The 26,256-nt window shown below is 50.9% G+C and overlaps 10 protein-coding genes across 10 annotated transcripts; 4 read left to right on the plus strand and 6 right to left on the minus strand.

Annotated features, from left to right (window-relative positions):
* The first annotated feature begins 2,850 nt into the window (after positions 1–2,850).
* BCR38DRAFT_428879 (protein disulfide isomerase) lies at positions 2,851–5,055 on the plus strand. The gene is made up of 5 exons (XM_040859925.1): positions 2,851–2,873; positions 2,927–3,211; positions 3,276–3,291; positions 3,359–3,559; positions 3,624–5,055. Exons 2-5 carry the CDS (start codon positions 3,085–3,087, stop codon positions 4,777–4,779), a joined length of 1,500 nt encoding a protein of 499 aa, XP_040716925.1. The 5' UTR covers positions 2,851–2,873; positions 2,927–3,084; the 3' UTR covers positions 4,780–5,055.
* Positions 5,056–5,387: 332 nt separating this feature from the next.
* On the plus strand, positions 5,388–6,059 carry BCR38DRAFT_339974 (uncharacterized protein; the record flags this gene model as incomplete). The annotated part of the gene is made up of 3 exons (XM_040855739.1): positions 5,388–5,545; positions 5,623–5,728; positions 5,973–6,059. The coding sequence occupies 3 exons, from the start codon at positions 5,388–5,390 to the stop codon at positions 6,057–6,059; spliced, it is 351 nt and encodes a 116-aa protein (XP_040716926.1).
* A 2,738-nt stretch (positions 6,060–8,797) lies between these two features.
* On the minus strand, positions 8,798–10,260 carry BCR38DRAFT_456638 (uncharacterized protein; the record flags this gene model as incomplete). The annotated part of the gene is made up of 6 exons (XM_040861945.1): positions 8,798–9,254; positions 9,355–9,755; positions 9,808–9,875; positions 9,926–9,962; positions 10,019–10,114; positions 10,177–10,260. The coding sequence occupies 6 exons, from the start codon at positions 10,258–10,260 to the stop codon at positions 8,798–8,800; spliced, it is 1,143 nt and encodes a 380-aa protein (XP_040716927.1).
* Positions 10,261–11,448: 1,188 nt separating this feature from the next.
* On the minus strand, positions 11,449–12,408 carry BCR38DRAFT_170274 (uncharacterized protein). Its single transcript, XM_040853846.1, has 2 exons — positions 12,133–12,408; positions 11,449–11,986 (listed from the first exon to the last, which is right to left on the minus strand). Exons 1-2 carry the CDS (start codon positions 12,268–12,270, stop codon positions 11,615–11,617), a joined length of 510 nt encoding a protein of 169 aa, XP_040716928.1. The 5' UTR covers positions 12,271–12,408; the 3' UTR covers positions 11,449–11,614.
* A 1,526-nt stretch (positions 12,409–13,934) lies between these two features.
* On the plus strand, positions 13,935–15,037 carry BCR38DRAFT_428895 (uncharacterized protein). The gene is made up of 2 exons (XM_040859927.1): positions 13,935–14,354; positions 14,421–15,037. The coding sequence occupies exons 1-2, from the start codon at positions 13,958–13,960 to the stop codon at positions 14,855–14,857; spliced, it is 834 nt and encodes a 277-aa protein (XP_040716929.1). The 5' UTR covers positions 13,935–13,957; the 3' UTR covers positions 14,858–15,037.
* Positions 15,038–15,225: 188 nt separating this feature from the next.
* BCR38DRAFT_339294 (uncharacterized protein) lies at positions 15,226–15,766 on the minus strand (the record flags this gene model as incomplete). The annotated part of the gene is made up of 2 exons (XM_040855692.1): positions 15,226–15,514; positions 15,585–15,766. The coding sequence occupies 2 exons, from the start codon at positions 15,764–15,766 to the stop codon at positions 15,226–15,228; spliced, it is 471 nt and encodes a 156-aa protein (XP_040716930.1).
* A 756-nt stretch (positions 15,767–16,522) lies between these two features.
* On the minus strand, positions 16,523–18,625 carry BCR38DRAFT_428901 (WLM domain-containing protein). The gene is made up of 4 exons (XM_040859928.1): positions 18,316–18,625; positions 18,078–18,252; positions 16,837–18,023; positions 16,523–16,769 (listed from the first exon to the last, which is right to left on the minus strand). The coding sequence occupies exons 1-3, from the start codon at positions 18,446–18,448 to the stop codon at positions 16,922–16,924; spliced, it is 1,410 nt and encodes a 469-aa protein (XP_040716931.1). The 5' UTR covers positions 18,449–18,625; the 3' UTR covers positions 16,523–16,769; positions 16,837–16,921.
* Positions 18,626–19,038: 413 nt separating this feature from the next.
* BCR38DRAFT_428905 (uncharacterized protein) lies at positions 19,039–21,922 on the minus strand. The gene is made up of 6 exons (XM_040859929.1): positions 21,191–21,922; positions 20,850–21,004; positions 20,738–20,799; positions 19,824–20,684; positions 19,513–19,764; positions 19,039–19,465 (listed from the first exon to the last, which is right to left on the minus strand). The coding sequence occupies exons 1-6, from the start codon at positions 21,664–21,666 to the stop codon at positions 19,190–19,192; spliced, it is 2,082 nt and encodes a 693-aa protein (XP_040716932.1). The 5' UTR covers positions 21,667–21,922; the 3' UTR covers positions 19,039–19,189.
* Positions 21,923–22,579: 657 nt separating this feature from the next.
* BCR38DRAFT_339609 (amino acid transporter arg-13) lies at positions 22,580–23,637 on the plus strand (the record flags this gene model as incomplete). Its single annotated transcript, XM_040855712.1, has 2 exons — positions 22,580–22,690; positions 22,741–23,637. 2 exons carry the CDS (start codon positions 22,580–22,582, stop codon positions 23,635–23,637), a joined length of 1,008 nt encoding a protein of 335 aa, XP_040716933.1.
* Positions 23,638–23,976: 339 nt separating this feature from the next.
* Positions 23,977–24,630, minus strand: BCR38DRAFT_483634 (TspO/MBR-related protein; the record flags this gene model as incomplete). Its single annotated transcript, XM_040863646.1, has 2 exons — positions 23,977–24,437; positions 24,519–24,630. 2 exons carry the CDS (start codon positions 24,628–24,630, stop codon positions 23,977–23,979), a joined length of 573 nt encoding a protein of 190 aa, XP_040716934.1.
* Positions 24,631–26,256: the final 1,626 nt, after the last annotated feature.

A 26,256-nucleotide genomic window follows, 5' to 3' on the forward strand; every position in this document is an offset into this window, starting at 1 on the left:
GGGGCTATCGTCGGCTGAGGTCGCGATGGATCTAATGGGTATATTCCAGTTGCAGAGAAGCCTGATTGTATATTACTGATCGTGAACGACTTCGTATATGCCTCGATGTATAGCGAGAGGAACGTCGACTTTTTAAATGGAATAGAACAGTACTCGATCGAGAGAGAGGTCGCTAACGAGCGATAGTACCGCTTTAATGGAGCAAATACGGCGACGTCGAGAGGTTGGAGCCCGTGAGAACAGTGTGCTGGCAAAAATAGTAACGAGATCTTGTTACAATAGGCTAACCACATAAACTCGACGTTGTCGTGAGCGATATGACCATCTAATATCAAGAGCCGCTGCTCGTCGGGATCAACTGGTTGTGTACGAGGTATAAAGATATCACGAAGCCATCGAACGGCGATATCTGTACTGATCCAACCGTTAGACGAATAAGTATATTGCCAATCAGGTATATCGTCGCAATCGTTAAACCATTGGGCTTGGAGGCTCTTGCCAGTATATATTACTGCTGGGGTCAACGAGTTACCCATCGCCGATATAGCATGTAATATAGTGACCCATTCGCGGCTTTCGTCACTCCGAACGAATGTTGTATGTTTCTCTGACGATCCGTACACTATACCCTCGATCCCTTCGCCAATCGCGATGCCTGTTTCGTCCATATTCCAGACGTTATGTGGAAAGTAGTCGTGAGCTGACATCAAGGCTTCGTACGTCTCGAAGAAATCGTCGATATTCTGCGTCGATAGGCCATCAAATCGCTGACGGTCGAGGCGTCGAGATTGGATACTTCCGACCTCTGGATGGCGTTGAATAAAGCGATGAACCCAATGGCGACCGAGGCCCTCTGATCGACGATCCTGAGGTAACAGAATCAACGCCATCTTAGCGATGAATAGCGCCGACGGGCTACGACCCTCGCGATCCATTTCGAGGATCCATCCAATCAGCGCGTCTTCCTGATCCCTAGATAGCTTCATCGACGCGATTGACGTGTCAGAATGGCTGAGGCCATCGCCGAGTCGTAATTGGAGGGTAGAGCGTGGAACGCCCCATCGGAGGGAAGCCTGGCGCTGGGATATCCCTTGATTGATATCGTTGAGAGCGCCTTGAATCGAATTTTCTGAATATCGAGGCATTGTATAATAATAGCCAATAACGACGATGATCTGTTGTGCAGAAGATTGTTGTAGTTGGCAGATTAGGTGGCCAGAAAGGTGGGTGGCCGGTGAGGTGGGGTTGAACGTTAAGGACTGTTAACAACTGCCTGGAGTCATTTAAAGGCATTAGAAAAGTGTGTGTATGCTCCTATATATGTAAGACTAGATACATTTTTAGTAGCATAACGCAAAGACCCACCTCTCGGCGTAAGCGATAGAGTGGTTTAGTCGTCAGCCTATTCCACCAGTCGAATTGCCAGCTCATAGCCTAGATCTTGTCCCTATTAAGCTGATGCGAGTGCATATGGGGTGTGAAGTGCAATGTATTGAGAAGCTTGATTAGCTAGCTAGCTGGCTGGCCGAGGGCCCTTTTGGGCTGGCTGGCACCCTTGCAGCCCTATCCTATCGTGTCTTTATCTTATCTACTCTCCAGGGTAGCGGACGCCCTATGGGCTCACGTATCATAGGCAATCAATGCCTCAGATTAAAAAAGATTAAGCTCGACAATACAGAGTTTAAGGCTACACTGGGCAGCAATGCGGGGCGGGCTGTCAAGCGGCTGATCATTACACTAAAACGCCGGCTGAGCGCGGTTAAAAACGCTTGCGGTTGGTTCACAGAATATCAATATCTACATACTGAGTTGTATTTTGACTCCGTTTTGTGTGCAAAATCGCTTACATTCTTGGAGAAATGGCCAAGCGGTAGTCGTAGTGCCCTGTAGCGGTTGCGGGGCGGTCCCCAGACTTTTTGATCATGGCTGTACGCTTTGAGTCCGGACCTGGATGCCGAACTGCAAACAGTCTCAACAATGGGGGGGAAAACAATTGCTGCGTGCTGCAGTTGTTGCTCTTGTGTACTCCGTACCGTCTAAACAAACACCGAACCCTAGAAAAACAATTGCTGCGTGCTGCAGTTGTTGCCCTTGTGTACTCCGTACCGTCTAAACAAACACCGAACCCTAGAACTCCGATATAGTGCTATAAGAAGAACGTTTAGAATTCTTAGAGGCTACTTCAAAGGACGTTGGGGTTGGCTTTTGCCCATCTGAGGCTCTCAGAATCGACTACCCCCAGATCATCAATACAAGTGCAAGCTGACACTCCCAAGGCTTTCCAATGGCCAGGACACGATTGACAGACCCATTGAATGTTGCCTCCGAAACTATGTTTGTCAGTCACCGGACGATACATGGCACATCAACATACTTTGAAGTCTCGCTGTGTTTAAGGTAGGGTGAGGTGTGCTCAATCCATGGATATCACCAATCACCAGCACTTTGCCCGCATAAGCTAAAGACTTTGGTGCCTGGTGCTCCGCAGATGGACCCCTAAGGCGCTTCCTCCAAAGTTCATCCCTGTCCAAAGGGCGGTTTTTAGCGTTCCAGTTACTCCAAAAATGGGACTGCTTGGCAATGGGATGAAGACAGGTGTCATGTTCCTGTGTAGCCGCGCAGCGGTTGAGTGGGCGGCCAAACCTGGGCGTGGAGCTTAGAAATTCCGTTCAACGCCACTTTAGACCAGTGACAGGATTCATCAGCTTCTGGAGAACAGATTTACAAATTCGTTGTTCCCTCTGGATTTGTCAAGTCTACAAAAGGAGCCAACTTGTCCATTCGTCTCGAGTGAATTATTTGACTGATCTGCTGTTCTATTCACCCGACGTCCTTTCCAACTATTCCATTCACTTGGCCTGGTCTTTTCCCATGTAAGTTGCCCATTGCTATTTGAGGTGCGATCTGCTATCGTTGATAGCAGTAGCCTTGTCAATCTGTCAACTTGACGGTGGATCCACGAACTTCCCCATCCGAGTATCCTCCTCCCACCGGGCAGTTTCTCAACTTGCCAACCCATTCACGCCTACACGCCAAGATCATTCCCGTTGCTAACGCTTTCATCGTCGCGCTAGATCTTGCACAATGTACAGAAAGGTTGCTCTTAGCCTGCTGGCGGCCGCTGCCGCTGTGTCGGCTTCCGACGTTGCCCAGCTCAAGAAGGACACTTTTGACGACTTTGTTGCGTCCAACGACCTTGTTCTTGCAGAATGTAAGTATCGGACACACCAGGCATCATACTGCTCCATAACTCTTGCTGACGCTGTTTTCAACAGTCTTTGCACCATGGTGGTAAGCTTCCCTCGTTGTGAACACGATTGTCGCCTCGGCCTCATTCAGATTGCTAAACATCACAAAGCGGACACTGCAAGGCGCTCGCTCCCGAATATGAGGAGGCCGCGACCACACTGAAGGAGAAGGACATCAGGCTGGTCAAGGTTGACTGCACTGAGGAAGCCGAGCTCTGCCAGTCCTACGGTGTTGAGGGCTACCCCACTCTCAAGGTCTTCCGCGGGAAGGATAACATTACTCCCTACTCTGGCCAGAGAAAGGCTGCTGCGTGAGTCCTACCTCGAGTGCATATCGTCTATGGCCAACCTACTAATAGTGCTCCCTGCCGACAGCATCACATCCTACATGATCAAGCAGTCTCTCCCCGCTGTTTCGCTCCTCACCAGCGAGACTCTTGAAGACTTCAAGACTGCCGATAAGGTTGTTCTTGTCGCCTACATTGACGCCTCGGACAAAGCTTCCAACGAGACGTTTACTGAGGTTGCTGAGAAGCTCCGCGACTCATATCCCTTCGGTGCCAGCAACGATGTTGCTCTAGCCGAGGCCGAGGGCGTAACCGCCCCTGCCATCGTTCTGTACAAGCAGTTCGATGAGGGCAAGTCCATTTTCTCTGAGAAGTTCGACGTGGAGGCTATTGAGACCTTTGCGAAGACCTCGTCCACCCCCCTGATCGGTGAGGTCGGTCCCGAGACCTACTCTGGATACATGTCCGCGGGCCTCCCCTTGGCCTACATCTTCGCGGAGACCCCCGAGGAGCGCAAGGAGCTTGGCGACAGCCTCAAGCCGGTTGCCGAGAAGTACCGTGGCAAGATCAACTTCGCGACCATCGATGCCAAGTCGTTCGGTGCGCACGCCGGCAACCTCAACCTCAAGACGGACAAGTTTCCCTCTTTCGCTATCCAGGAGACGGTTAAGAACCAGAAGTTCCCCTTTGACCAGGAGAAGGAGATTACCGTCGACGCCATCTCCACCTTCGTTGACGAGTTCAGCGCGGGTAAGATCGAACCCAGCGTCAAGTCGGAGCCCATCCCCGAGTCTCAGGATGGCCCGGTTGCCGTTGTCGTCGCCAAGAACTACAACGACATTGTTCTGGACGACACCAAGGACGTTCTGATCGAGTTCTACGCACCGTGGTGTGGACACTGCAAGGCCCTGGCTCCCAAGTATGAGGATCTCGGTGCTCTCTACGCCAACAGCGAGTTCAAGGACAAGGTTGTCGTCGCCAAGGTTGATGCCACTGCCAACGACGTTCCGGATGAGATCCAGGGTTTCCCCACCATCAAGCTTTACGCCGCTGGCTCCAAGGGCGAGCCCGTCACCTACAGCGGTTCCCGAACTGTTGAGGATCTGATCAAGTTCGTCAAAGAGAACGGCAAGTACCAGGCCGAGGTCTTCGAGAAGACCGAGGAGGAGACGCCCGTTGCCCCTGCGGCCACCGAGTCTGCCGCCGAGGGTGAGGCAGACAAGGAGACGCACGACGAACTCTAAAGAATTGATGGCGCGCGAATACCAAAACACTTCTTGTACAGTTTCTACGGCTCTGCTCGACAAATCGAGCTGGGGGCCCCAGGCCGCGGGACGGGGATACAATGCGAATATCTTAGTTCCAGCATAGGTCAATCAGAATTTCCTAGTTGTTCTTACGAGCTTCTCCACGTGAAATGCCCGCTGGAAAACCTCGTAATGGTGGTGACTATCATAGCATAGGCATATAGTACTACAAGGCGTAATGAATAGTACGATGGATTTAATATCTAGCTAGCGAGATGGGTTCTCTCAAAGTGAAGACACGTGTTACCCCTATTGAGAGCGCACTGAGCCAGCCCCTCACCAGTGCCGGCGGCGCGGCCAGGGCCAGTCAAAGAGCAGCTAAAACCTCCTGGCTCAGCATTGTGCTAGTTCTCCGCAATTTGCCTCCAGGGCGGTCCCTGCGCTGGCTTGCTCCAATTGATCGCCAAACGGCAACTGGGTCCCAATAATTTCGGCCACTTGCACGTCGGGCCATCGTCAACTCCTGCCTCCACTTGCACTTCTTCAAACAATTAACCCTCACAACCACTCATTCCACCCCCCGAGATCACCCACACGCGATCAAGATGTCTGCGAGAATAGCTTCGACGGGGGCTCGAGGCCTCCTGGCAACCGCAGCCCCAATGCGCTCCACAGCTGCCCGCAGCTTCACCACCAGCTCGCGCCGTCTTGCCGAGGTTACGGCACTTCCTACCCGAAAGCCCGTCGGTGCTTTCCGCGGAGGGTACGAGATCCAACCTGTTGATGTTCAATATGCAAATGGGGGGTTTGAATGCTGACCAGCGACTTTACTACATCCAGTCTCTTTGGGTTCCTGCTCGGAAGTACCCTCGCCGGCGGCAGTGTCTACGGCTACGTCCTGCAGGAGTACAAGGCGTCGAACGAGCTGTTGACGGAAGATATCTACGTGCGTCTCTGCATCTAACATATCTCTCTCACGTCCTGGCTGTGTGGGGAGCGGCTGCTTTGTGTCTCGTCTCCTTCATTCCCTGGCGGAGTCATTTTTTCTGTGTGCAGATTCCCCGAAGTCCTCCTCGACTACTTTACTAAGCTCCCCTTGCTTCGCCCACGATACGATCGAAACGAAATATACACACTTGGTTTCTAGGATGGATGGCTAACTGGTGGCTTTCTTTTGGCCTTGTCTGTAGGCTTTACAGGACTCGTGTCAACGATTGACAAGATATGTTCAGGCGTTGGAGGATAAGATGGAGGCGACAGAGCGGAAAAGGAAATAATGGATAGGATAGAAATCGGGTGGACATCTGGGTCGGTAGATCTAATGAGGAACCCTGAAGGGACTTGATGACAAGCCCAAAGGCATTGCGAGCTGTATTTGGTCCTGGGCCAGATTGTACAACACTTTACTGAGCTTGTATCAAACATGATATACGCAACGTCGAGAAACCCCGAGATACACATGAGAGGCCGGTATCAAACAAGTGCTTAGTTCTCTCTATGCTCAGTTCGTCCGCAAGGATTCATGAAGTTTCCATTGGTGCCTTGGACGAAAGCGAAGGCCGTCTTGTGATGTGCTTATTTTGGTCCGTGGACGCCTGAGATGCTTCCCCGGGAACCAACTCAGGCTTGTTTAACACCAAGAAGAAGGCACGCGTCTCGACGACTCCGGAAGCTCACCACACTACGCACTGCGTTCTCCAGCTCACTATATTCTGTGTACCAACTTCTCAGCAAGCTTAAGGCCTCCTCCAACTCGGGTTTTGATATCCTTCTTCGCCGGTCGCAATGGGGCCTCGGAGTCATTACACTTGTCAGATTTTGATGACAACATGCAGGCCCTCAAAGAAACAGACACAGAATCTCGCAACCCCTCTTCAACGAGCACCTTGTAAACCACGAAGCCAGGAGAAACCACTCGCCGCCATAACAAGCACCAGAAACCTTCCCATATGACGCAATCCCACCTGCAAGAAGCCAGAGACAAAGCCACCAAGGAAGGACGTATCTACATCGGCAACCTGCCCCCTAACATGAATCACACCCACATGAGGACCCTGCTTAGGATGACGATCAACTTTGACAGCATCAGAACATCTCCTCGCCTTATGACGACCTCAAGTGATTGTTCTGTGACTCGCCTTTGTCACCTTCGACTGCCGCCGCAATGCCTTTGATGCCATTGTTGTCATCCAGGGCTTTGAGTATGTGAAGGGGGGGGAACAAGACCGCGGCTCGGCAATGCTATCAGAAGAGAATGACTAATTCAGCGCTCGTTCTCGCTCCTGTTTACGTTTACAACCCTGCTCCTCTTCACACTTACAGTCCTACTCGTGCCATTGTCCCTGGGACTGCAACCATGGCTGTTGTCAGATGTTCGGACGCAGAGGGGTCTAAGTATACTCCTCTAGCGCGGCTGGCGCCAGTGCCGAGGGAGCCAGAGTCGTGTCCAGAGGGCATACACTGTATTCACCCTTAGGCGGCACTGGAGGTATTATGAGGTCTATGTTCAGCCCGGTCCGCCTGTCGAGCTTCCCAAGGACTCATTCGCGATGCGGGGGCGGACGATCGAGGTCCGCAACTTGCCGCCTATTCAGGGTTATTCCGCTGCTCAGATGAAGATGAAGCGGTTGTTTAGGGGGTATGATTTTTGAGGTATTTCCTTTCTTTTCAATACTCCTCTCTTCTTTCTTTTCACTGTTCTAATTTGTATCATGGATTTGCTACACATGTGGATGGAAGGACTTTATACTGACCCGACTCTCCCCAAACAGCACCGCTCTACCTCAGTTGTACATGTAAGTCTGTATATCCACTTACCAGCGTGAGGCATCTATCTCGGGCGAGGAACAAAAATTGAAATTGGTACTAACGGACACGGCTTCCAGGCAAGGTTTCACACCCAGCCCTCACTGGTTCCCCCTTTTCGCCCCGGGTACCACTGTTTTGTGCAATTTGCGGATTCACGACAGGCTCAACACGCGGCGACTGAGGTTCTTGGAAAGAAAATCTGGCACGGGGAGCGGCGCAGATGTGCTACTACTGATAAGTTCTGGAATCTGGACCAGAACTAAAGGGCTGCTTAGTCAAGGGCGGCTGGAGGGGAAAACGGAATGGGATCTTGTCATGATGGTTAGAGTGAGGAGGGTACATAATGATTAATTACGTACTGCTGGTTGGAGCACCTACATCCGCGTGCCAGCAGCAGTCATGTTCTGCCAACGGCTGGTGGAATTATGGCAGCCTGGGGCGAATGGATAGGGTTAACTTGGTGGCCAGAATTCATCTCAATCTACAATGATCTGGAAGGATGTGTGGAGATCAGATGAAGACGTATGGACGACAGTTTATGAATATTAGTAATGGCCATTCTATCCTCAGTACTTGCTCATAATACCAGGACTTGTATTAGTCTCGCTAAATGTAAATCCCTCATGCTTCTCTTAGGATGCTGTTTCTCCCGGATCGCATATTCAGTCGCTATTAGAACGTATTACAAACTGTGCAGAGATTTTTTCATACTAGGGCGGTTGGTTCAGGTGTAATAGAAACATGAGCAAGAACAAGCCTCGTTAAATGCCAAACCCTACTCCATCCTATCAGTACTGACATCTTGACGTTACTAGAGAGAAACTGGCTGATTGAGGTAAAGTACCTCGTAGCTCATTGTTTTCGTACTAACGTTCTCTCTTCAAGGGTCTCTCCCTTTTTCTAGTGTGAATATAGGGCATGATGTACACAACTGCGTGAGCTTTGTTCGTAATCTTTTTTTTCCAGGAATCAGAACAGCCATGTTCCTAAATCACATAGTCACGGAGCGTAGAAGTATAACTTTGTTGAGTCGATACTGGAATGGAACACAAAGAACAACCTCGGTCAGGCGGCACGCTTCATCCTTACAAGACCTCGTGAGATAGACGCATCGATAGAAGAACCAAGAACCGTTCTAATTGATCCCCAACCCCCCTTGTTCTATACCAAACAGCGACTCCCCGAGGAAACCCCGGCGGAGCAAAATTTACCACTTCCTCGTCTTCATACTATTAAACCCAATCGCCTCCACCTCAACCTCAACCCTAGGCGACTCCCCTGGACTCCTCAACGGATCGACCTGCCTAAGTATATACGAATCATGATAATGCGCATCCATCTTCCTCGTACTCTCCTGACGCTTCAGATCGGCCTCGCTCCCCATCCGACTGTGCTGAGACTGCGTCAACTGAGACTCCTCATCGGCGTGGGCGTAGCGCGTCTCGCGTGTGATCTTGATCTCCTGTGTGACGAAGATTTTGGATACCTGGTTGCTGAGCGAGGGCCAGAAGATGGGCACGCTGGCGCAGACGGCGGCGGTGTCTATCTCGAGCATGGCGAGTATGATGCTGATGGGGGCGTACCAGGTCGGGTCCCAGATCGGCCAGGTGGCGGCTTGATGCTTGATTATCGTTGCCAGACGCCAGATTGCGATGCAGATTACGCTTGAGCGGGGTTTAGTCATGGTATAGGAGATAGGAACAGTCGAGATGTTTTCCCAAGAAGTTTGAGTGTCACAGGGCAAAGAAAAGTGGCATAACTTACACCGTTCCCATGAATATGAGGCCAAACAGTCGTAGGTGTTGCGTAAACTTCGTCCCTTTCTGGAAGAATAGAGGCAAGGGAATGATTAAAACCATTATATCGAGGGCCATGTTGATAGCCGAGTGGGTCTCATACGTAGCCACGAATTGCGTTGGTATGATCGACCCATATCCGTAGCATTGGGCACCTGGGTCACCTGTCCAGAACTGCCAGATAGGGAAGCAAGGTACCCAGGCGATAAAGGAATAGGCGAATCCCCATAAAGCAGTGAAGATAGTCACAGCCTGGCAGGTGCGGTACATCATGGTGGCTTGATCATAAATTCGAAGATACTGGAACATCAAGGCGAGTTTGATGAAAGTGGTCGAGCTGACGTAGGCCGCGTTCATGACGTAGAAACACTGCGTCAGTTAGAGATCATCGAGTCGTCTTCGGGGTTTGATTGATGTCTACCTTGAGGTAATTCATTACCGTAGACGGATCTAGAGTGGCAACATGTTGACCTAGGCCATGATCAACCGCTTTAAGTTGTTAGCGTGCAAGTCTCCTGACGAACGTGGTCCAGACGTACAGAGACATATGGCAATCGTCCCGGCAGTAGTCGTGAACTACGTGGAACATGTCAGTTCGTCAGGCTGCCTGAGGCGGGAATCAGAATGCTCACCAAGTAAAGGACGACGAACAAATCATCCCATCCCGGTGACCGAATGATCTTAACTCGAGTATACAGTCGACCGGCGACGCAAATCCACGAGAACAGCTTGAAATTATCATCAGATAACAGTTCCAAGTCGCAGCGCCCGTCTCACATTGATTTCTTACCAAAAACGAAATAGTCAAGCCAAGTATAGTCGACGGCCGGTTCGTCAGCGGCACGGCCTCGCCAGAAATATTAGAGTCGGCCATCTTCTCGACCAAGTGCGGCCAAGGTCCAGCTTGGATAAAGAATAATCAAGATGCTTCGAACGTGGTCGAAGTCAAGGGTTTTCTGAGGCAATAAAGCCTTGAAAACCCCGTTGGATCTAGCACATCTGGGTCTCCCAAGGCCTTTATGGGGCGTTTCCCGTTCCCGATGGGAAACTCGACAGGGGACGCGTAAGTTAGTTAGCGCGCTCATCTTAGGACGAACTCGCTCGTGGTGATACCCGGTCCACGATAGCGCGATAGAGTTCGGTACCCTACTAGAGCCAAGTGTTGAACAAAAGTGTGCGAAACAATCGCCTAGCATCCAGACGGTGCTGAGGGCAGTTATTGGCAACTGGGCCGCACGATCAGTGGTCCTGGCGTGACATCGCGCCTCCAGGAGTCCAGACTTGTGGGGTTTAACACATTTCTGTCAAGCTCGCGAGTCGTCCACTTGCTTGGCTGGGCAGTATAATTATACGTTCGACAGAAATCTCCTTCGGGAACGCAACTTCGGAAAGGTGGGCGAAGGAGCAGGCATGACCGGGCGATCAACGGGCAAGGACCGCAAGGAGGTCAAATACACTGTTGTTTTCTCTTTTGCTGCTTCCTCGATCCTTCCTTCCTATGTTCCGTAGCGTCAAGTCAGAAGAGTATGATTTCAGCAGGGCCGGCAGATGGACCCCGGACTGTACATTGAAATATGTGGAGAGACCAGCGATTCTGCAAGGGGCCCTTGACTCGTTGCGGCAAAAGCCGCTTAGCCAGTGGGCCTGTAAGAACCGTTGGCCCATGTATCCGTATGGTTGGGCAGAGCTGCGATATGGAAGATCGGGCAGGAAACTGATGTCCGGTTTTAGGAGAACATATTTCCACCTCAACTGGTAGAGTCGTTCTCATTGCTTCTGAATATGCGATGGACATGTGATCTCTCTCCGAGTTCAACCATGACGATTCGTCCACTGCGTTTATTTCCCCCCTCTCTTCCGAGACCACGTACCATTGTCGATGGGCTTGATCTTTCATTAAATATGATGGCGATCAGAAGCTTGGATGTCTCCCCCGTGAAACATCAAATGCGGGTTGCGTAATGTGGGCGCAACAGGTCTGGTCCCGCGCTCGGTCGTACTCGGGGTAAAGACATTGGATAGGTTGCCAGAGTGTTTGCTCTGCCAAGACGAGGTTGTGGGAAGATGCCGCGTAGTCCACATTGAGCAAATTCTTACTCTCGAGCCACACGGCAACAATAGAAGCCACACAATTGAGATGAAAGGAGAGTCGTTACCGTGCTCCGTTATCTCTCTGAGTTGTGGATTCCGTACTTCGTTTTGAGACTAGGCTTGTGCTTGGGATATATTCAAATACCAAGACGGGGTATTGAACTCCAACAGGACAGGAAATCAACTCGAAGGATAGTTGGAAGCGGATACTGAGCACCAAGCCAGCAAGCGGTCCCTTGTGTGGTCCCTTGTATGCTTGATTCCGAGAGGCGTTTCCGTGATGATGTCCCTTGGAGATCTGCACCCGAAAGAGCCTGTTTCGTGACAACAGCAGGGGTTTTGATGTCGATCATTTCTTCACATCTGCTGCTTTGGGTGTTTCTTGATGCGATGCAGTTTACAGCTGACCCCGAGATTGGTTCATCATACTCCAGGGTAGATAATTTTTCGGTCCAACATTCACTCAATATTAACTCCCTGCCTTCCTTTGTTTCCTGCAGTGCCCAACCCTGGGCGTATTGTTTAGCATCATGTGGGAATCAAAACGGCTGGGTTGGTAATGCTGCTCTGGATCGGTACAAACTCCCGGAACTGGGTGTATGCGTATGACCAACACCCTGGAATATGGGGCCTGCGGTTTGACTGGGGCTCGTACTTCTCTTGCGTGAGTTTTAACCCCCATGTAGATGTCATTTAACAGAGTTGAGCATAGCGGACTCCTTAGAGTCAACGGCTTCCGATTTTGACTGCGTACACCCTGCAAGAGTGAGTGATGGGGTAACGTATAGTTCATCCAACCAATGGGCTTCTCGCATCTGGCGATACAAAACTGGGGGTTGAGGCTCTCACATTTGACTACGAATCCGACAGATTGGCGTTCAGAGAGTTCTAGCTCCTCCAAACTGTCAGTGATATCCGCAATGCTGTTCACCCAACCTCCTGGCACCTTCTGTGCCTAGCGCCGGATGTCATGGCTAGAGGAATCGGCTCCATGCATGCATCATGGAGAAAGGAGCGTAATGAATAGCGAGAACCCTACAGCCTGTCGACGTGTTTCCATAGGCAGCAGGCTATGCCGAAGACTCCCGGAGTTCCCACGTCCTGAGCATCGCATCGAAATGCCGCGTAGACCGAAATGCTTGCAAAGTCCTCCACAGCCAATATTTCGTAACAGAAGATTTGGCGATCAAGTAGTATCGTAGGTCCAAATCAAGATCGTGAGCGGCATTCGAAGTAGGCATTACTCGTAACAAGGAGTTTGATGGTGACCAATGTGGACCTGAACATGCCCGTGAAACCAAGGCATGAGGAAGAAAGATTTCAAGCATCGTACAAGGGATGTTATCCGTAATTGAAATAAAAGGCGGCGATGAGCGAGGGTACCATAAGCTTGAAGCTGTCAGTGAAATTCAGATCAGCAGACGTGGGTGCAGGTGGATGGGTCCCAAGAGACTGGTCTACCAGATGCCGGGACATCGGATGTCGTCCGTGAGGCTCGAGGTATGATATTCAACGGAGAGGTTTCCGGACGGCTAATTATAGTAAGCTGCTCTGGCTCGACCAAGCACTAAATGGACCAAGTGGAATTCGCAAAGCTTTCGGTCCGGTACTCATGAAGTTCGAAAACGTCTTATTTGTCCTTATTCAGCTGTATGTCTGTTTTCCGGAATAGGGGAGCATATTCCCACGACAAGATCGACGCAATCGGACGACTGATTGGCTATGTTCGGACCTATCGTTCTCGGCCAAATTCGAATGTGACGAGTATAATTGACAGATTGACCTTCAGGGCCCTGGCTTAGCAATATGCCCAGCTGCGGCTGGCGCCGTTATTCGCTAACTGACCACTCAGCCACCGCCCCATCGTCGCTATTGGCCGCCGCGTCGGCGTCCTCGTTATCCTCTTCATCTTATGATACTGGCTGTGGCTGCGAAGCCGCCTCTGGCTTTTTCGTTAAACGCTTGAGTTCGACCTTTGAGAGATACTTCCGAATTTGGGGTGAATCGATGAAGTTTGGAAATGCCGGTATAAGGAGACATAGCTGGAAATGACCAATAGATGTCCTTGACCCACTGCGTTAGCAGAGGGTTAAACTGCCCTGCCGTTTTAGGCTTGACGAGTAGACGGGTCCGAGGTGAGAGCTCACGCTGTATTATCGTCACTGGAGTGAAGAGTCCATCGTCGTAGTTGATTTCGACATCCAAGTCAATCTGCTCGGATCTCGCAGAATCTGGATATTTCTTGGCGAAGGTGTCAAGCTATACCTAAATATTTGTAATGAAAGCTGAATTTCGACGGGTTGCAACTTCCCATCATTGGTGTGGTGTCGTGCTCATCAAGCCAAACATGGCTGAGTGCGGAACCTTCCCGCTGTGGCTGAAAACTTTCCGAAGCTCCAAGTCCAACCGTCGCTATTGGTCCCCGGCGCGTCTTTCAGAATTAATTCAACCGCCTCTCACCCGCAGACAATTCAGACAAGATGAACAACTTCGGCGTAATAGAAGTAGCCAGTACGCGCACCACCAACGCGCCCGGCTGGGCTTACGTGCCCGACAACGGCCCGCAGCATTCCTCCCTCCAACAACCCACGAACCGCAAGCGCGCCCGCAACCAAGCGGCCAACCCTAGCCACGTCGACGTCAACGCGCGCCAGGAGGCCCGCATCCGCAAGGAGCTCGACGTGCTCGATCGCGACGGGCCCCGCGACGTTCATATCCCCATCCCGCCCAAGCCCAAATCCAAGGACGGCGGCGGAAGCAGTAGAGCAGGGCAGAATACCAGCAAGTCGACGCCCAACGTACGCAAGATCCTCCAGAGCCAGAAGACGTTCGCGAATCACCTTGATGATTACCTCGCCCTTTCGGAAACGAATGCAGCTGCTGCTAGTAGTGCGGCCCGGGCGGCTGCCGCGGCGGCGAGTGCGGCGTTGAGTAGTTCCAAACGGGCTGCTGCGGCACAAAAGAAACCGGAGACGTCATTAAGGCCAGCGTCCAAGTCAACGGGTGCCAAGCAGGAGGACACGTCGATGGCTGATGTACCGGCGGAAGGAGTAGCTGCGACGGAGGACACGCTCTTACCCGTGTCCGATAGGCCGCGGCCGGCAGCGCATCCGCTGGACAACGATCCGCTGTTGGTTTCCCGCGTGCCGCCGATGCCGTCAGATGAGGAACTACGAGCGCTCATGTCTGCGCCACCACTCACTTATCTTGAAGCGAGGGCAGGCTGGAAGGAGGAGGACCAGAAATATCCCGTGCGAGTGTTCTGCGAGGTGTGTGGGTACTGGGGACGGGTGAAGTGTATCAAGTGTGGCACGAGGGTGTGCGCACTGGAGTGTTTGGATACGCATAAGGAGGAGTGCGTTACTAGGTATGGTCTCTGAAGGAATTTCATTGATGAGTTTGAGGTGCATTTTCGGAGTTTGGCGACCAAGTCATGTTTTCGGCGGTTACGGATAGAAGGCAGGCATGGAAATGATACCCCTTGGAATGGCATGGGAGCTCGGTCGAAGACAGGTAGTTCCAAACATATAAAATTGAATGTGCAAATAATTGTGTAAGCAGACAGTTGTATCTCCATACCCATAGCGTGATTATGTACAGCCGACCAACACGCACCCTCACCTCCATGGTATCATCAAACGCCAGGCTTCTGAGGTCATGTTTCCGTACTGATTAGTTGCACAACGATCCCAACATCAAATCTTCTCAGTTCAGTCAATTCACACTACCCTCGTCCTGTATTATCTAATTATGGGTTGTCCAGAGTAAAGTCAACATCCCCCTCCGAAGCGCCACCAGCACAAGTTCCGCTCATCGACCCAGTCGGGCACACAGCTCTCGCAGCTCGAATACACTGTTCCCAGCGTCCCTTGGAGATGTTGATAGTAGCCCCACTAGTCGCAGCGTTGAGCTTAAACTCTGCAGTCCCTGAAGTTCCGGTGGTGCTTTCGGGCGCTCCTCCACACTTCTGAATGGTTCCTGCAATGCCTCCGCAAATACCCAGCTCGGCCACGTTTTGGTCGTGGAAGTCGATATCGCTATGACAGGTCAGTTGTGCTCCTTCCTATACTCAGGGCATGAGGGCTGGGGTGGGATTTTGACACTTACACGCTGGGGTCGATGCACTTGGTGTTGGACACCGAGTCCGGGTTCACCGAAGTCGAGGCGCGCATCTTGAGGACCTCAATGTGCTCCGGTGCCCCGATGGAGCGGGCCCAGACCGGGTTGCCGAGCGCGAGATTAGCTCCTGCGACAAGCAGGAGGCTCTGGAGGAGAGTTGTGGAGAGCATGATGGCAGATGTTGAAAGGGTGATGGTACCAAGTGAGAACGGATATTACAGTAGAAGAGTCGAAGTGAATGAAAATACTCGACGTCAAGTCCGTTATAGAGAAAGGAATGAATGCCCAGCAAACAATTAGAGAAGAGAGCGAAACAAAAATCGACCGGATGAAGATCAGCTTGGCAAAAGAATAATGAGAGAAGAATGATACAACACGATGCCAACAGGAACCAGTGTTCTTAAAGAACTACTTCAGAAACGAGCTGGAACTGTGAAACATGGGATCACGGTAGAGTCGTAAAAGGGACCGTATCCTCAGGTCTCAAACTGCTTGATATTTCCCACAGCCTTGTATGTACATGCATTACGACTCTTGCTCACATTCCAATAAGACCAGTACCATGGATGTTCTGATCTTTTGGCCGCCATCCCGTCCCGTTTCGGATGATGTGCCGCGTCAAAATTGTTGGGATGATAGACGAACAGGGACAATAGGATATGCACCTGAGCCAAGCACAGACGGGAACATCACCATACGCTGGCGATTAGGTTGCTCATACCTGGTTCACCCAGTGTCGTTCTGAAAATGGGACGAAATTTCAATGATGTAGGGAAACTGCCATGGACAATGTAGGTGGATAGGGAGGTGATAGGATGAAACGGGGTTTGACAGAACTCAAAACTAGCCTGGGGACAGGGGGTTGTTACAGAAGGAAAGGGTCATGCATACTCCACTTGAGGACTTCTTCCGAATTGGGAAGTGGTATCAACCTTAATGTGTGCTGAGTAGTGTAACGTGAAACTTGCCCTTCAAAGCTAACCTAGTCTCTTGCCATTGCCGCCGCATCCATCGCTTACAGGGACTAGGATATAGTCGCTAAGTCTCCTTAATTTCCGGGAACTGCCTTGCTAAGACCACTATACTATATACTCACGAACAACACCGAATAGCTCACTCCTTGACACGACTTTAGATGAACGGACGGCAATTAAATGATAGAGTTGGAGTATACTGAAGATCTTTATTAGCCACGGTTGACTAACTTCTGTCCCGTGCGTGGGTGCCATGCGAGGCTCACAAGTCACAAACCTTCCAATCAGACTTGACACGATGCTCATACCAACTAACAGAGGGAGTCCCTGTTCCGAGATGAGTGACGTCTTTCAGGATCCTCCGCTCTTTCGCGCACCGCATACTCCACATAACCCCGTGTCTCCGGCATTGAGGTATAAACTGCCCTGACACGCAGCACTTTTGCATCGCCATGAGTTTAGAACCTTTCGTGAGTCCAAGACATGAGAACATATGACGCATGTCATAGGATCGGGGCCGTTGTCGAACGAGCAGAGAGGGCATACTCCAGTAGTCGCAAGCTGCTCGCGAACAGGTGCGATTTGGCCTTGTGCTTGTGCTTTGCTTTTCTCGTCTAAGCCTGCCTGGGCAGATTTCTTTGTGTCTTGTCGACTCGTCTCTTGCTTTTTGCTTGAGGTGGTTGAGGGTGGTTGTGATAAAAGCTCTGCCTTCTCTGGCTTTTGAGTAGCTGCAGGAGTTTTTGACGACAACAAAGCCGAACCTAGTCCAGGTACCTTACGTGGAGTCATTGAAGACTGCAACTCCCGCAGCTCACTTTGGGCATCAAGGTCCTCCGCGTTTTCGACCTCGCAAACTTTGACCATGCGACGTCCTTTGTCGTCCAATAGCCGCTTGCCATTCATATCGACGGCGAACACATCCTCTTTTTCGCTCCCGCTTGCCGTCTCCGACTCTTCTTCGCTAGTGGTCTCGTCATCATCAAAAGGCGTCGATTTCTTTTCATCGTATGGCGTCTTCCGTTGGTCGAATCTTGCCAGCGCTGCGGCTGCCCGAAGCTCGCGTCCTCGCTTACTTCCTGCAACTCGGGGCTTGGCCTGGGTTCTTCTCCCCTTTTCCAGTTCCGCCTTGACATCTTCATCCTCTCCAAGAGCGACCCCATTCGCTCCAAACTTCTTCAAGATGCGACGTTGCTTTCTCTCTTTGTAGCTGAGCTGATCCTTTGCCTTGCGCTTTCGTCTCGAGCGGTATGTGCCACCACATAGGTGATCGGGAAGAACCTCACCTGGCTCGACGGTGTTCGCTTCAAATGCACCAGTTGCTAAGTTGGCTCCTCTACCCCAAATACCTTCGCCGGTGTAGCCTCGCGTCCAAAGCGTCCTCATCTGTTCTGCATAGTTGTTTCTCTCGGCCCAGAATGCCTTCGAGTGATTCATCTGTTTGCAATGCGCGAGTCTGAACATCATGTTAGTATCGTAGATTTTGGCGGGCTATGTAGATGATTAGTACTCATGCATCATGACCATCTGCACATAATTGAAAGGAAGCCACCGCCCCGTTGCAGGCGACTTTAGCACTAGCTGTATCACCTCCCCAGCATTGAAGTTGCGGCCGACGAACTCGCGATTTGGCTCATACTCCTCGAGGGTCATGACCGACAGACGATGCTCTCTCATGATGGGCACTGTTTTCTCTTATTAGATGTTGGTCTTAGCGGCTCGGCCTAGGGTTCATGGCATGGGCTCACAGCATTGTGCGGCTATTCTCTCCAGGAAGTCCTGGGCAATGGCTTCATCGGGGCCTTTCAGCGGCTTGATGAAGATTATAAGAGAGTTTGGTTGCGACTTCTTCGCGTTGATCCGCTGGATGCCGACGGGCATCTTGAGATGCGTTTGCCTGGTCGCGGCGATGAAGGCGATGAATGCGATTGATCAATCGTCACCGTAACTTGGTAGAGAATCCGTAGCAATGAGCTCAAGTAAATCACCTTTTACCCCAATAAGGTTCCTAGGATTTTGAGACTAGTGGTCTATTGTTCAGAGATCTAGTTGTTGAAGTTGAGGACGGTGGCGGCTTCTGCCTCAATGGCAACGGCGCTCGGGGTTTAAGGTGACCGAAACTATCGGCACCTCCCTTGTCTTAGTAGAACAGCGAAGGAGTTTGTTGAAACAAAATATACCAAAGCACTATATAATCGAGATATCAGTTTCGTACTTATTCATCAATTGTATTAATGGTCTTGGGTTATTTCAAATTTTTCATACGATCAAGGATAAAGCCTAGCAATGAACTATGAGAATGGCGACTGTACACGATAACCCAAGGTGTAAGAAACCAAACCAAGGTCAAAATAATGCTTTGTAGTTTCCAGCAACGACTCAATACTGCCTAAACTAAATTGGCTGTAGATATTTGTTCACTATGCCGCATCCACATGGGCCGGCATCTTATGTTAGCTATATTACGTATTCTCGAAATTCAGAAGCATTACTCACATACCTAAGTAAAGGCACTCAAGTGTGGTCACTAGAGGTAGCGATCTCATTTTCATGCGTATACCTCTGTCTTATTATCAAGGCAATCATGGTTTCCTATTCTTCTTGAGATACTAGTTCAACATCTTATCGTCTCCTACCCGCAGCACCAGCTCCCCCTTCACCTCTCTGCTCCAGAGACACAATCTCACCAATGCCAGCAGCTTCCTGCTCGTCCTCCAAAGCAGTGATCTCCTCTCTGCAGTCCCACCATTTCTCCTCACTCATCTCAAAGGCCTTCGTCTTGATCTCCTTGACGGTAAGAGTTTCCGGCTGAATACCCTTCCACCTCAAACTGGTCATGAGAACCTCTTGCCACTCGTTGGATGTTCGGTTAAAGAACTCCCGCCTGGATTCGAAGGGCTGGGTCGCGTTAGCCGAGATTTCAGTCATAAATAAGGTAAACTTACTCGAGGGTGTGGCAGCCCATCACCAACAGAAGTTGTAGTAGTATCAGTCTCAGTATCGGTTTCGGTCGAGCCTGCTGTCGATGTGGAGTCGGCAACGGATCCTTCATCCACTTGCTGCTTCTTCTTGCGCTTGCTCTCTGTGAGAAGCTGTTCATCGCGCATGTCAACGTCACCGTCTTCATACTCTTCGTCTTCATCATCATCATCCCAATCGTCGTCCTCATCGTCTTCATCCTCTTCGTCCTCGGAGCCCTAATCGAGATAAGTAAACATAAATTCGACGGATATGTGAAATATCCCAGGAAACTTACGACCCAGTTCTCCACCTCGCGGTTGAAGACTTCCTTGCAGCCATCCATCTTTCCAAGATCAATCGCATATAGGTCATCGAAGGTATACTCACGATCCCCCTTTTCGAAAGTTCCGCCGTAGATGTAGAGAATATCATCCTGCACTGCCATTGCCGCATTGAATCTGGGATGTGGAAACTCCATTGACACAGGCATCTCTCTGGCCGGCTTGTCGGATTCCTCCGGCTCGTCACCAGTGAGGTCGATGTCCATGGCATCAGCGTCCTCCACAGATGAACCAGCCTGCAGTGCAGCAAGCTGCTTCAAGAGCTCCTCTTCATTCGCTTGCGCCCGGCCACGTCGTCCACCTCGCTGCTCCGATGACCCGCCTTTCTTCTGATTTCTCGGCTTACGAAGGGCAAGGGGAAAGAAGCGGTTACGCTCGATGTTCCATGCAAACATCTGGTTGAAGAATTCACTATCCATACCTTCTTCAGATTGTTCTTCATCGTGAACACCACCAAACATAATACCGCGCCCTTTATGGTATGTCATGGTTGTTCCAGCGCGTGCTGGGTTTGGCGTGTTCGCTGGCTTCTTGCGTCTCTCCCACCGGACGTTGGGGAGGGTATTCGGGGGCGAATCCGCTGGAGGTTGAGTGATACGAAGGTAGAAGCAGTCCTGGTGTATCAAAGGTTTCAAGATGTTTCTCTGTCCTTGTGCTGCCCCTTTAGCTGACTTGTTGGCTGAAACGGTAGTTTTCACTCTCGAGTAGCCGCCATACAACACAGCACCCTGCTCGTGGGGCAGGAAGGTAAATGACGATCTGGCATCTGGCTTCAATTGGGCTGGAGGTAGTTTCGGCTCATGCCATGTGAAGTTCTGGATGATGGAATAAGAGTCTATTCCAGTGTAGACTTGTAACACTAACTCACCTGGGTATCGTAGATCCAAAGATCACCAAGATATTTTGTCTGGTTGGAAGTGTCTTGGAAACCTGTTGCCCAGAGTGAGATACATACGACGCAAAATCAGAATCGTACGCACCTCCGAAAAGTATGATATAATTCTTGAAGTATGTCATGCGGTGACCACTTCTAGCTGGCGGCGACTTGCCCTTGGTCTCTAGGCGAGCCCATTCTCGAGTGCTGGGTTCTAATCGCCAGAAATCATTGTAATGATAGAAAGTCCCCTGTTTCGGACTATGGAGGGAGTTCTTAGTAAGTTTTAAAGGTTGAGAAAGTTTGCAAATATGCTTCGAGGGGGCCGGGGCGTTATCGTCTAAGCTTCTTCTTTAATTGGACATCTGGGCTTCCAACCGCCTGTACGACAATGCCCCAGCACCATGGTCACATTGCCTCTGTATTGATGGTGGCATGGGAACAAACCTGCTGAATTCACCACCAAAAAGGAACACTGAATTGCTCTGGTTGCCGCCACGACACCACGCATGCCCTGATCGTGGTAGAGGAGCGTTGGGGGACGTCACACAATGCCACTCATCTCGGTCCACATAGTAGATGTGAAGGTCATTGTAGAATGTAGCAATAGCTCCGTTGTAGTTTTCACCGCCAAACAACAACAGCTGGTTGCTGTTGGACGGCGACGCTAAGAAGGTAGAAGACGAGCGAGGTTTGGGAGGGGCCTGCGACACAGTCTCCGTGACTTTTAGAAACTGTTCCTGCTGTTTTCTATACTCCTCGAGCACCTGGTCGAGGTCTACATCCTCAGCATCGCTGCCTTCTACCTTTGAGGACTTGACTTTGGCCTTCTTCTCGGCCTTCTTCTCCTGCTTCTGCTTCTTCTCGGCAAGCTTGGCCTGCTTGCTGTCCGTTTTGGAACTTTTCTTGTCTTTCTTGGCCATGCTGGATGACTGGGGACGGGGAAATGGGTGATGTCAGATCGCCACTCGGTAGCCGCTGGAGGAGACTCTTTCAGTCTCAGTTGATCATATTGGTATGGAATAGATGAGCAAACTTCTCCGAGTGGAACCCCTCTCTTGACCAGGCCCTGCGGCTTATCAGATCGTGCTAGCCATCATGGGTGGGTTGATAATTCGGACTAAAATGAAGCTGTTACCAACTTGTGGGCTCGAAATTTCTCAGGATTCAATTTCGACGGACAGCCCCTCCATTTGGACCCCTCCCCCGCATTAACGCGTGCTGCCATAGGGTAATGACGCCGAGCCGGCGACATCGCTCCATAATCGCCCTGGAAAAGCTGTGAGAAAACCTTTCTCTGACCCATCCCTACGCGATGTAATGTGGAATTTCTCGGAGCCGCGGCACCACGACAACTGAGAAAATGTCAATGTCGCTCTGCGAAAATTAGGCAGATTCACCTACTCGCGAGGATATTCGTCGTTTCTATCCTCCAAGTCATCCGAAATGTACCCACTACGCGGCCTTTTCATTCACCAGCATCTGCCTTCCCGGGACAAGCGGTAACAATTGGTTTGAAGCTGTTGGTGCTAGATTTTGGGGGCCCATCACATCACACTGCCACACAAACACCAACCTGCCGCTGCCAGATTCCCGATTGCGCGCAAAGCCAAAACTAACCTATAATTGGCGTCGCATTCTCGGACATGTCTTCTGCTTGATACCCGTACCCAGCCATGCTTGCTCGCCTCTGTCCGTGTCGTCTTCTCGAGTCTTCATCACCAGCACCGAACACGAGTTGACTAGATCTCTTCGTTCTATCTCGCAGCCCACCTGAGCCGCGAGGCATTCAAGCTCACAACATCGACGAATTTCTGACTCCAACACAGCATGGCAATGAAAGTGGCGGACATCGCGCCAGGTACTTTCGCCGAAATTAGTTCCGCAAAGCTGGCGCGCGAGAAAACGGCAGTAATGGAGTCTCTCGAAGATATTCTATACGGATCGGTATGTCACGTCCTGGCTCAGATTTAAAATTCTCTTGCTAACAGGAACAGGTCGCCGGTGTCACTGGCAAGTATATCGAATACCCTTTCGATACCGTCAAGGTCCGGCTTCAATCCCAACCCGACCATCTACCCCTCCGCTACAAGGGTCCATTGGACTGCTTTCGGCAGTCGATCAAAGCCGACGGCGTCCTGGGCTTATACCGTGGCATCAGTGCGCCCTTATTTGGTGCTGCTGCCGAGACGAGCAGTCTCTTCTTCTTCGAGCGAATTGGGAGGGAAACAATATATACCTGGGGGTTATGCGCCCGAGACCAGATCCTCCCTCTGCCAGCACTATGGTTTACTGGCGCATTCGCGGGCGCCTTCACCTCCTACGTCCTGACGCCCATTGAGCTCGTCAAATGCAAGATCCAGGTTCCAGCCTCGTCCAGTGTGGATGGGGTGGTAAACAACAAAGCCCCTGGGGTCTTCTCGATCATCCGGGATGTGTATAGGCACGAGGGTCTCAAGGGCTTCTGGCGCGGCCAAACCGGTACTTTGATTCGAGAAACAGGTGGTTGCGCTGCGTGGTTTGGATTCAAGGAGACCACAACGAAGCTCTTTTATGCGCTCAACGAGCGGGGATTAAAGAATAAGTCAGAGAGAGATGCTCTGAGGACAGAGGCTCTGCCGCTATGGCAGCAGGCTGTCGCCGGTGCCAATGCTGGCGTGTCCTACAATTTCCTATTCTTCCCCGCCGACACGATCAAGTCACGCATGCAGACTACTGCCATCGGGCTCAGGGGCGCGCAAACTACATTCTTACAAGAAGGCAAAGCCTTATGGCGACAATATGGCTTGCGCGGGCTCTACCGCGGATGCGGTATAACGTGCATACGATCTGCCCCGAGCTCAGCCTTCATATTTATGGTCTATGATGGTCTCAAGAGGCATGTGCCTCTGTGAGCCACGTACGATAGATAGACAATACGTCGAAAAGATAGCGAAATGGATATGGTAGCATGAATAGGCGTTATGGCGTGCGGATGCGTATGCTTGGTATCAACTCGGATGGGATGTACACACTTAGACAGGCTACAAGGGTTTCAGTTCAGTTAGGCTAGCTTAAGAACGAATATATCATTGGTTGCACAAGACACTGCGTTTCTCAGTTATGTTCATTTCTTGTCACATGTAACTAGAGATGCGGAAGTATCCGTCGGAGCCCGTGTAAAGCCCGTGTAAAGCCCGTGTATACATCAAGTGTTCCAGCGAGTTCCAGCATCTTCCAACTTCATTCTCACATTAATTCTTCTTCTTACGCAGATCCTCATCAGAGATTTTCCAGTCATTCAAGTGGCCTAAGGCCGCGTTAAGGTACGTCGCGAAGCCCAACCAGCCCATGTAGGGCGCCATACACCAACCTGCCACGTTGTCGAGCTGGAAGAACAGGTAAGTCAGGTAGCCATTGACGCCAACGAGGGCCGCGATATCTGCCAGCGCGAGTACAGGCTTGCGCACGCCGAAGAACAATGGCATCCAGATCAGATTTAGCCCTAACTGAACCGAGTACAGCGTCGCGGCGTGCTTGGCGTCCCGTACGCCCCCCACGGACGAGGTCAAGGGGTTCATGCCTGCGGTGATGGCGCGGTGGGCTGCATAGCCCATGAGACCATAGAGGAGTGTCCACACGGGGCCGAAAACGTAGGGTGGTGGGCGGAGTGGCGGTTGCTTCATCAGCATGTAGCTATTTTGGGTGTCTTTGGCTGTGGCGGGTGGGAATTAGTTTCGCTCTTAACTCGGAGACTTATGGCGTGGGAGGACTGGCGATTCGAAGGATAACGTACGTCGTGTGCTGAATCCAACTCCTGTGCCTAGGGCAATGGGTAGTAGCACGGATGCTGCTGGATTTGCGAAGACCGCATGGGGTATCGTGATTTGGGGGATGTAGGTCGTCATTTTGGCCAAGGTTGGAAGGAAGAAAAGCAGGAACTGAAGCTGGCGTAGAGCTGGCGCTGGCGGTAGGAGAAGACCTTTATGTATCCTAACCTTGAGTTTCAAATTTCCACTAGGAAGGAGACGAAGAAGAGGTTGAGATAAGCCTGCAGCTCATCGAAGCTTGACGATGGTCCCGATCTGGGAAGTAATGACGTATGCTAAAACAGGGTCGTTCCTGCATGTGATGCGTTAGCGTCCTCATTGAGTGGATGTTCAATGCATTTATTGGCTTGATGGGCATGGATTTCTTCGGGGTTCGGGTCACTTGTTACTGCGAAATTGTGAGATATGTTTTCTCGTCGTACGAGCTCCTTTCTGGGGTCAAGGCTGGGCCATGCTACCGAGGTTGAACCTGAATTACACTACCCGTTTAAGTAGAAGGCTACCACTGGAAGATATAGGTAGGCATTGTGTAAGGTCGGTTTGTACGGAAATTTGAAGTCAGATGCAACAGACAATGGCATTCAGAGCAAGTAAGTAGGCCCAATTTCGCAATCTAGTATATTGCTTAAATATTGGAGGTTTATGACATGAGGGCTGAGGGGAGCTCTCATGATAGTTCAGTTCTCTACAATTATAGAGGCACAGGATATATCAGGTGCGTGCATATGATCATGTTGCTTGCCTATTGTGCACTGGGTCAATTCCGTATTTTATATTATGTACTTGTGCAGTATCTGCGCAGTGTCATAGTAGTTGAGTGAATCAAACAGCCGTCGTAGTTGTTCATGTGGTACCACATGCCAGGGAGTTACCATACATCATTTGGCTCAATATGGGATTACAGCTACCCGTAGAGTATTTCAAATGAGGGCATGGTCATATGAGAGTGACCTACCTCTTGGAACACTGTACTTGCCAATTCGAAGTCCTCAGTTGTTGTTGCCGTTATTATTGCCAAATTCTATCAATCCCCCATCCAATAGCGAGTGTACTGTGCCACGGAATGTATCTCCCGTGCCACGAGACGCACGGACCCACTGCGCCCCATTTTTGTCATGCTCGCGGGCCTAGTCGTCAATGGCCGCGGTGCAACTGTCTTCGGTGTCTATGTCCACCTTTGTTCTACAACTGAACGAGAAGCTGACTTTGTTATCTCGACGAAGCAGCAGAACACCTCCATTTTCGGGACTTGGCGCCCTTGAAGGAGAGATCGTGCCTCAGTTGTTCATTTTACAGTTCGTCTATCCTTTTCTCACCTATTCTCTCTTCCTCGGTGCCCCCGGGTCACTTCATCCCTGTTACCTCCTACCCCTTTGCCTGAGTCTTGAATGCATGACGGGACCTATATCACCACCAAAACCCACGTCTACCTTACTGCAAACGCTTCTTCTACACGCGCACTAGCTTCTTCTCTTCCTATACCTCGTTTGCTTGCCCTGAGAGCTTGCGCTTCTGCCTCTGCTCGTCTTCTTGTGGCTTGCCACCAGCCCATCTTCATCATTTTGTCTCCCTACTTCTTCACACAAGCCATCTTGTTGTTGTTGCTCTTTCCTCCAAACACGTTCAGGATGATTTCTCTAACGGCAATTGCCTCGCCAAACAGCAGGCTCCAGGCAATCTTACAAGCGGCGATTGGCATTACCT

The sequence above is a fragment of the Pseudomassariella vexata genome, assembly GCF_002105095.1.
Source record: "Pseudomassariella vexata strain CBS 129021 chromosome Unknown BCR38scaffold_5, whole genome shotgun sequence".
Lineage (NCBI taxonomy): Eukaryota > Fungi > Ascomycota > Sordariomycetes > Amphisphaeriales > Pseudomassariaceae > Pseudomassariella > Pseudomassariella vexata.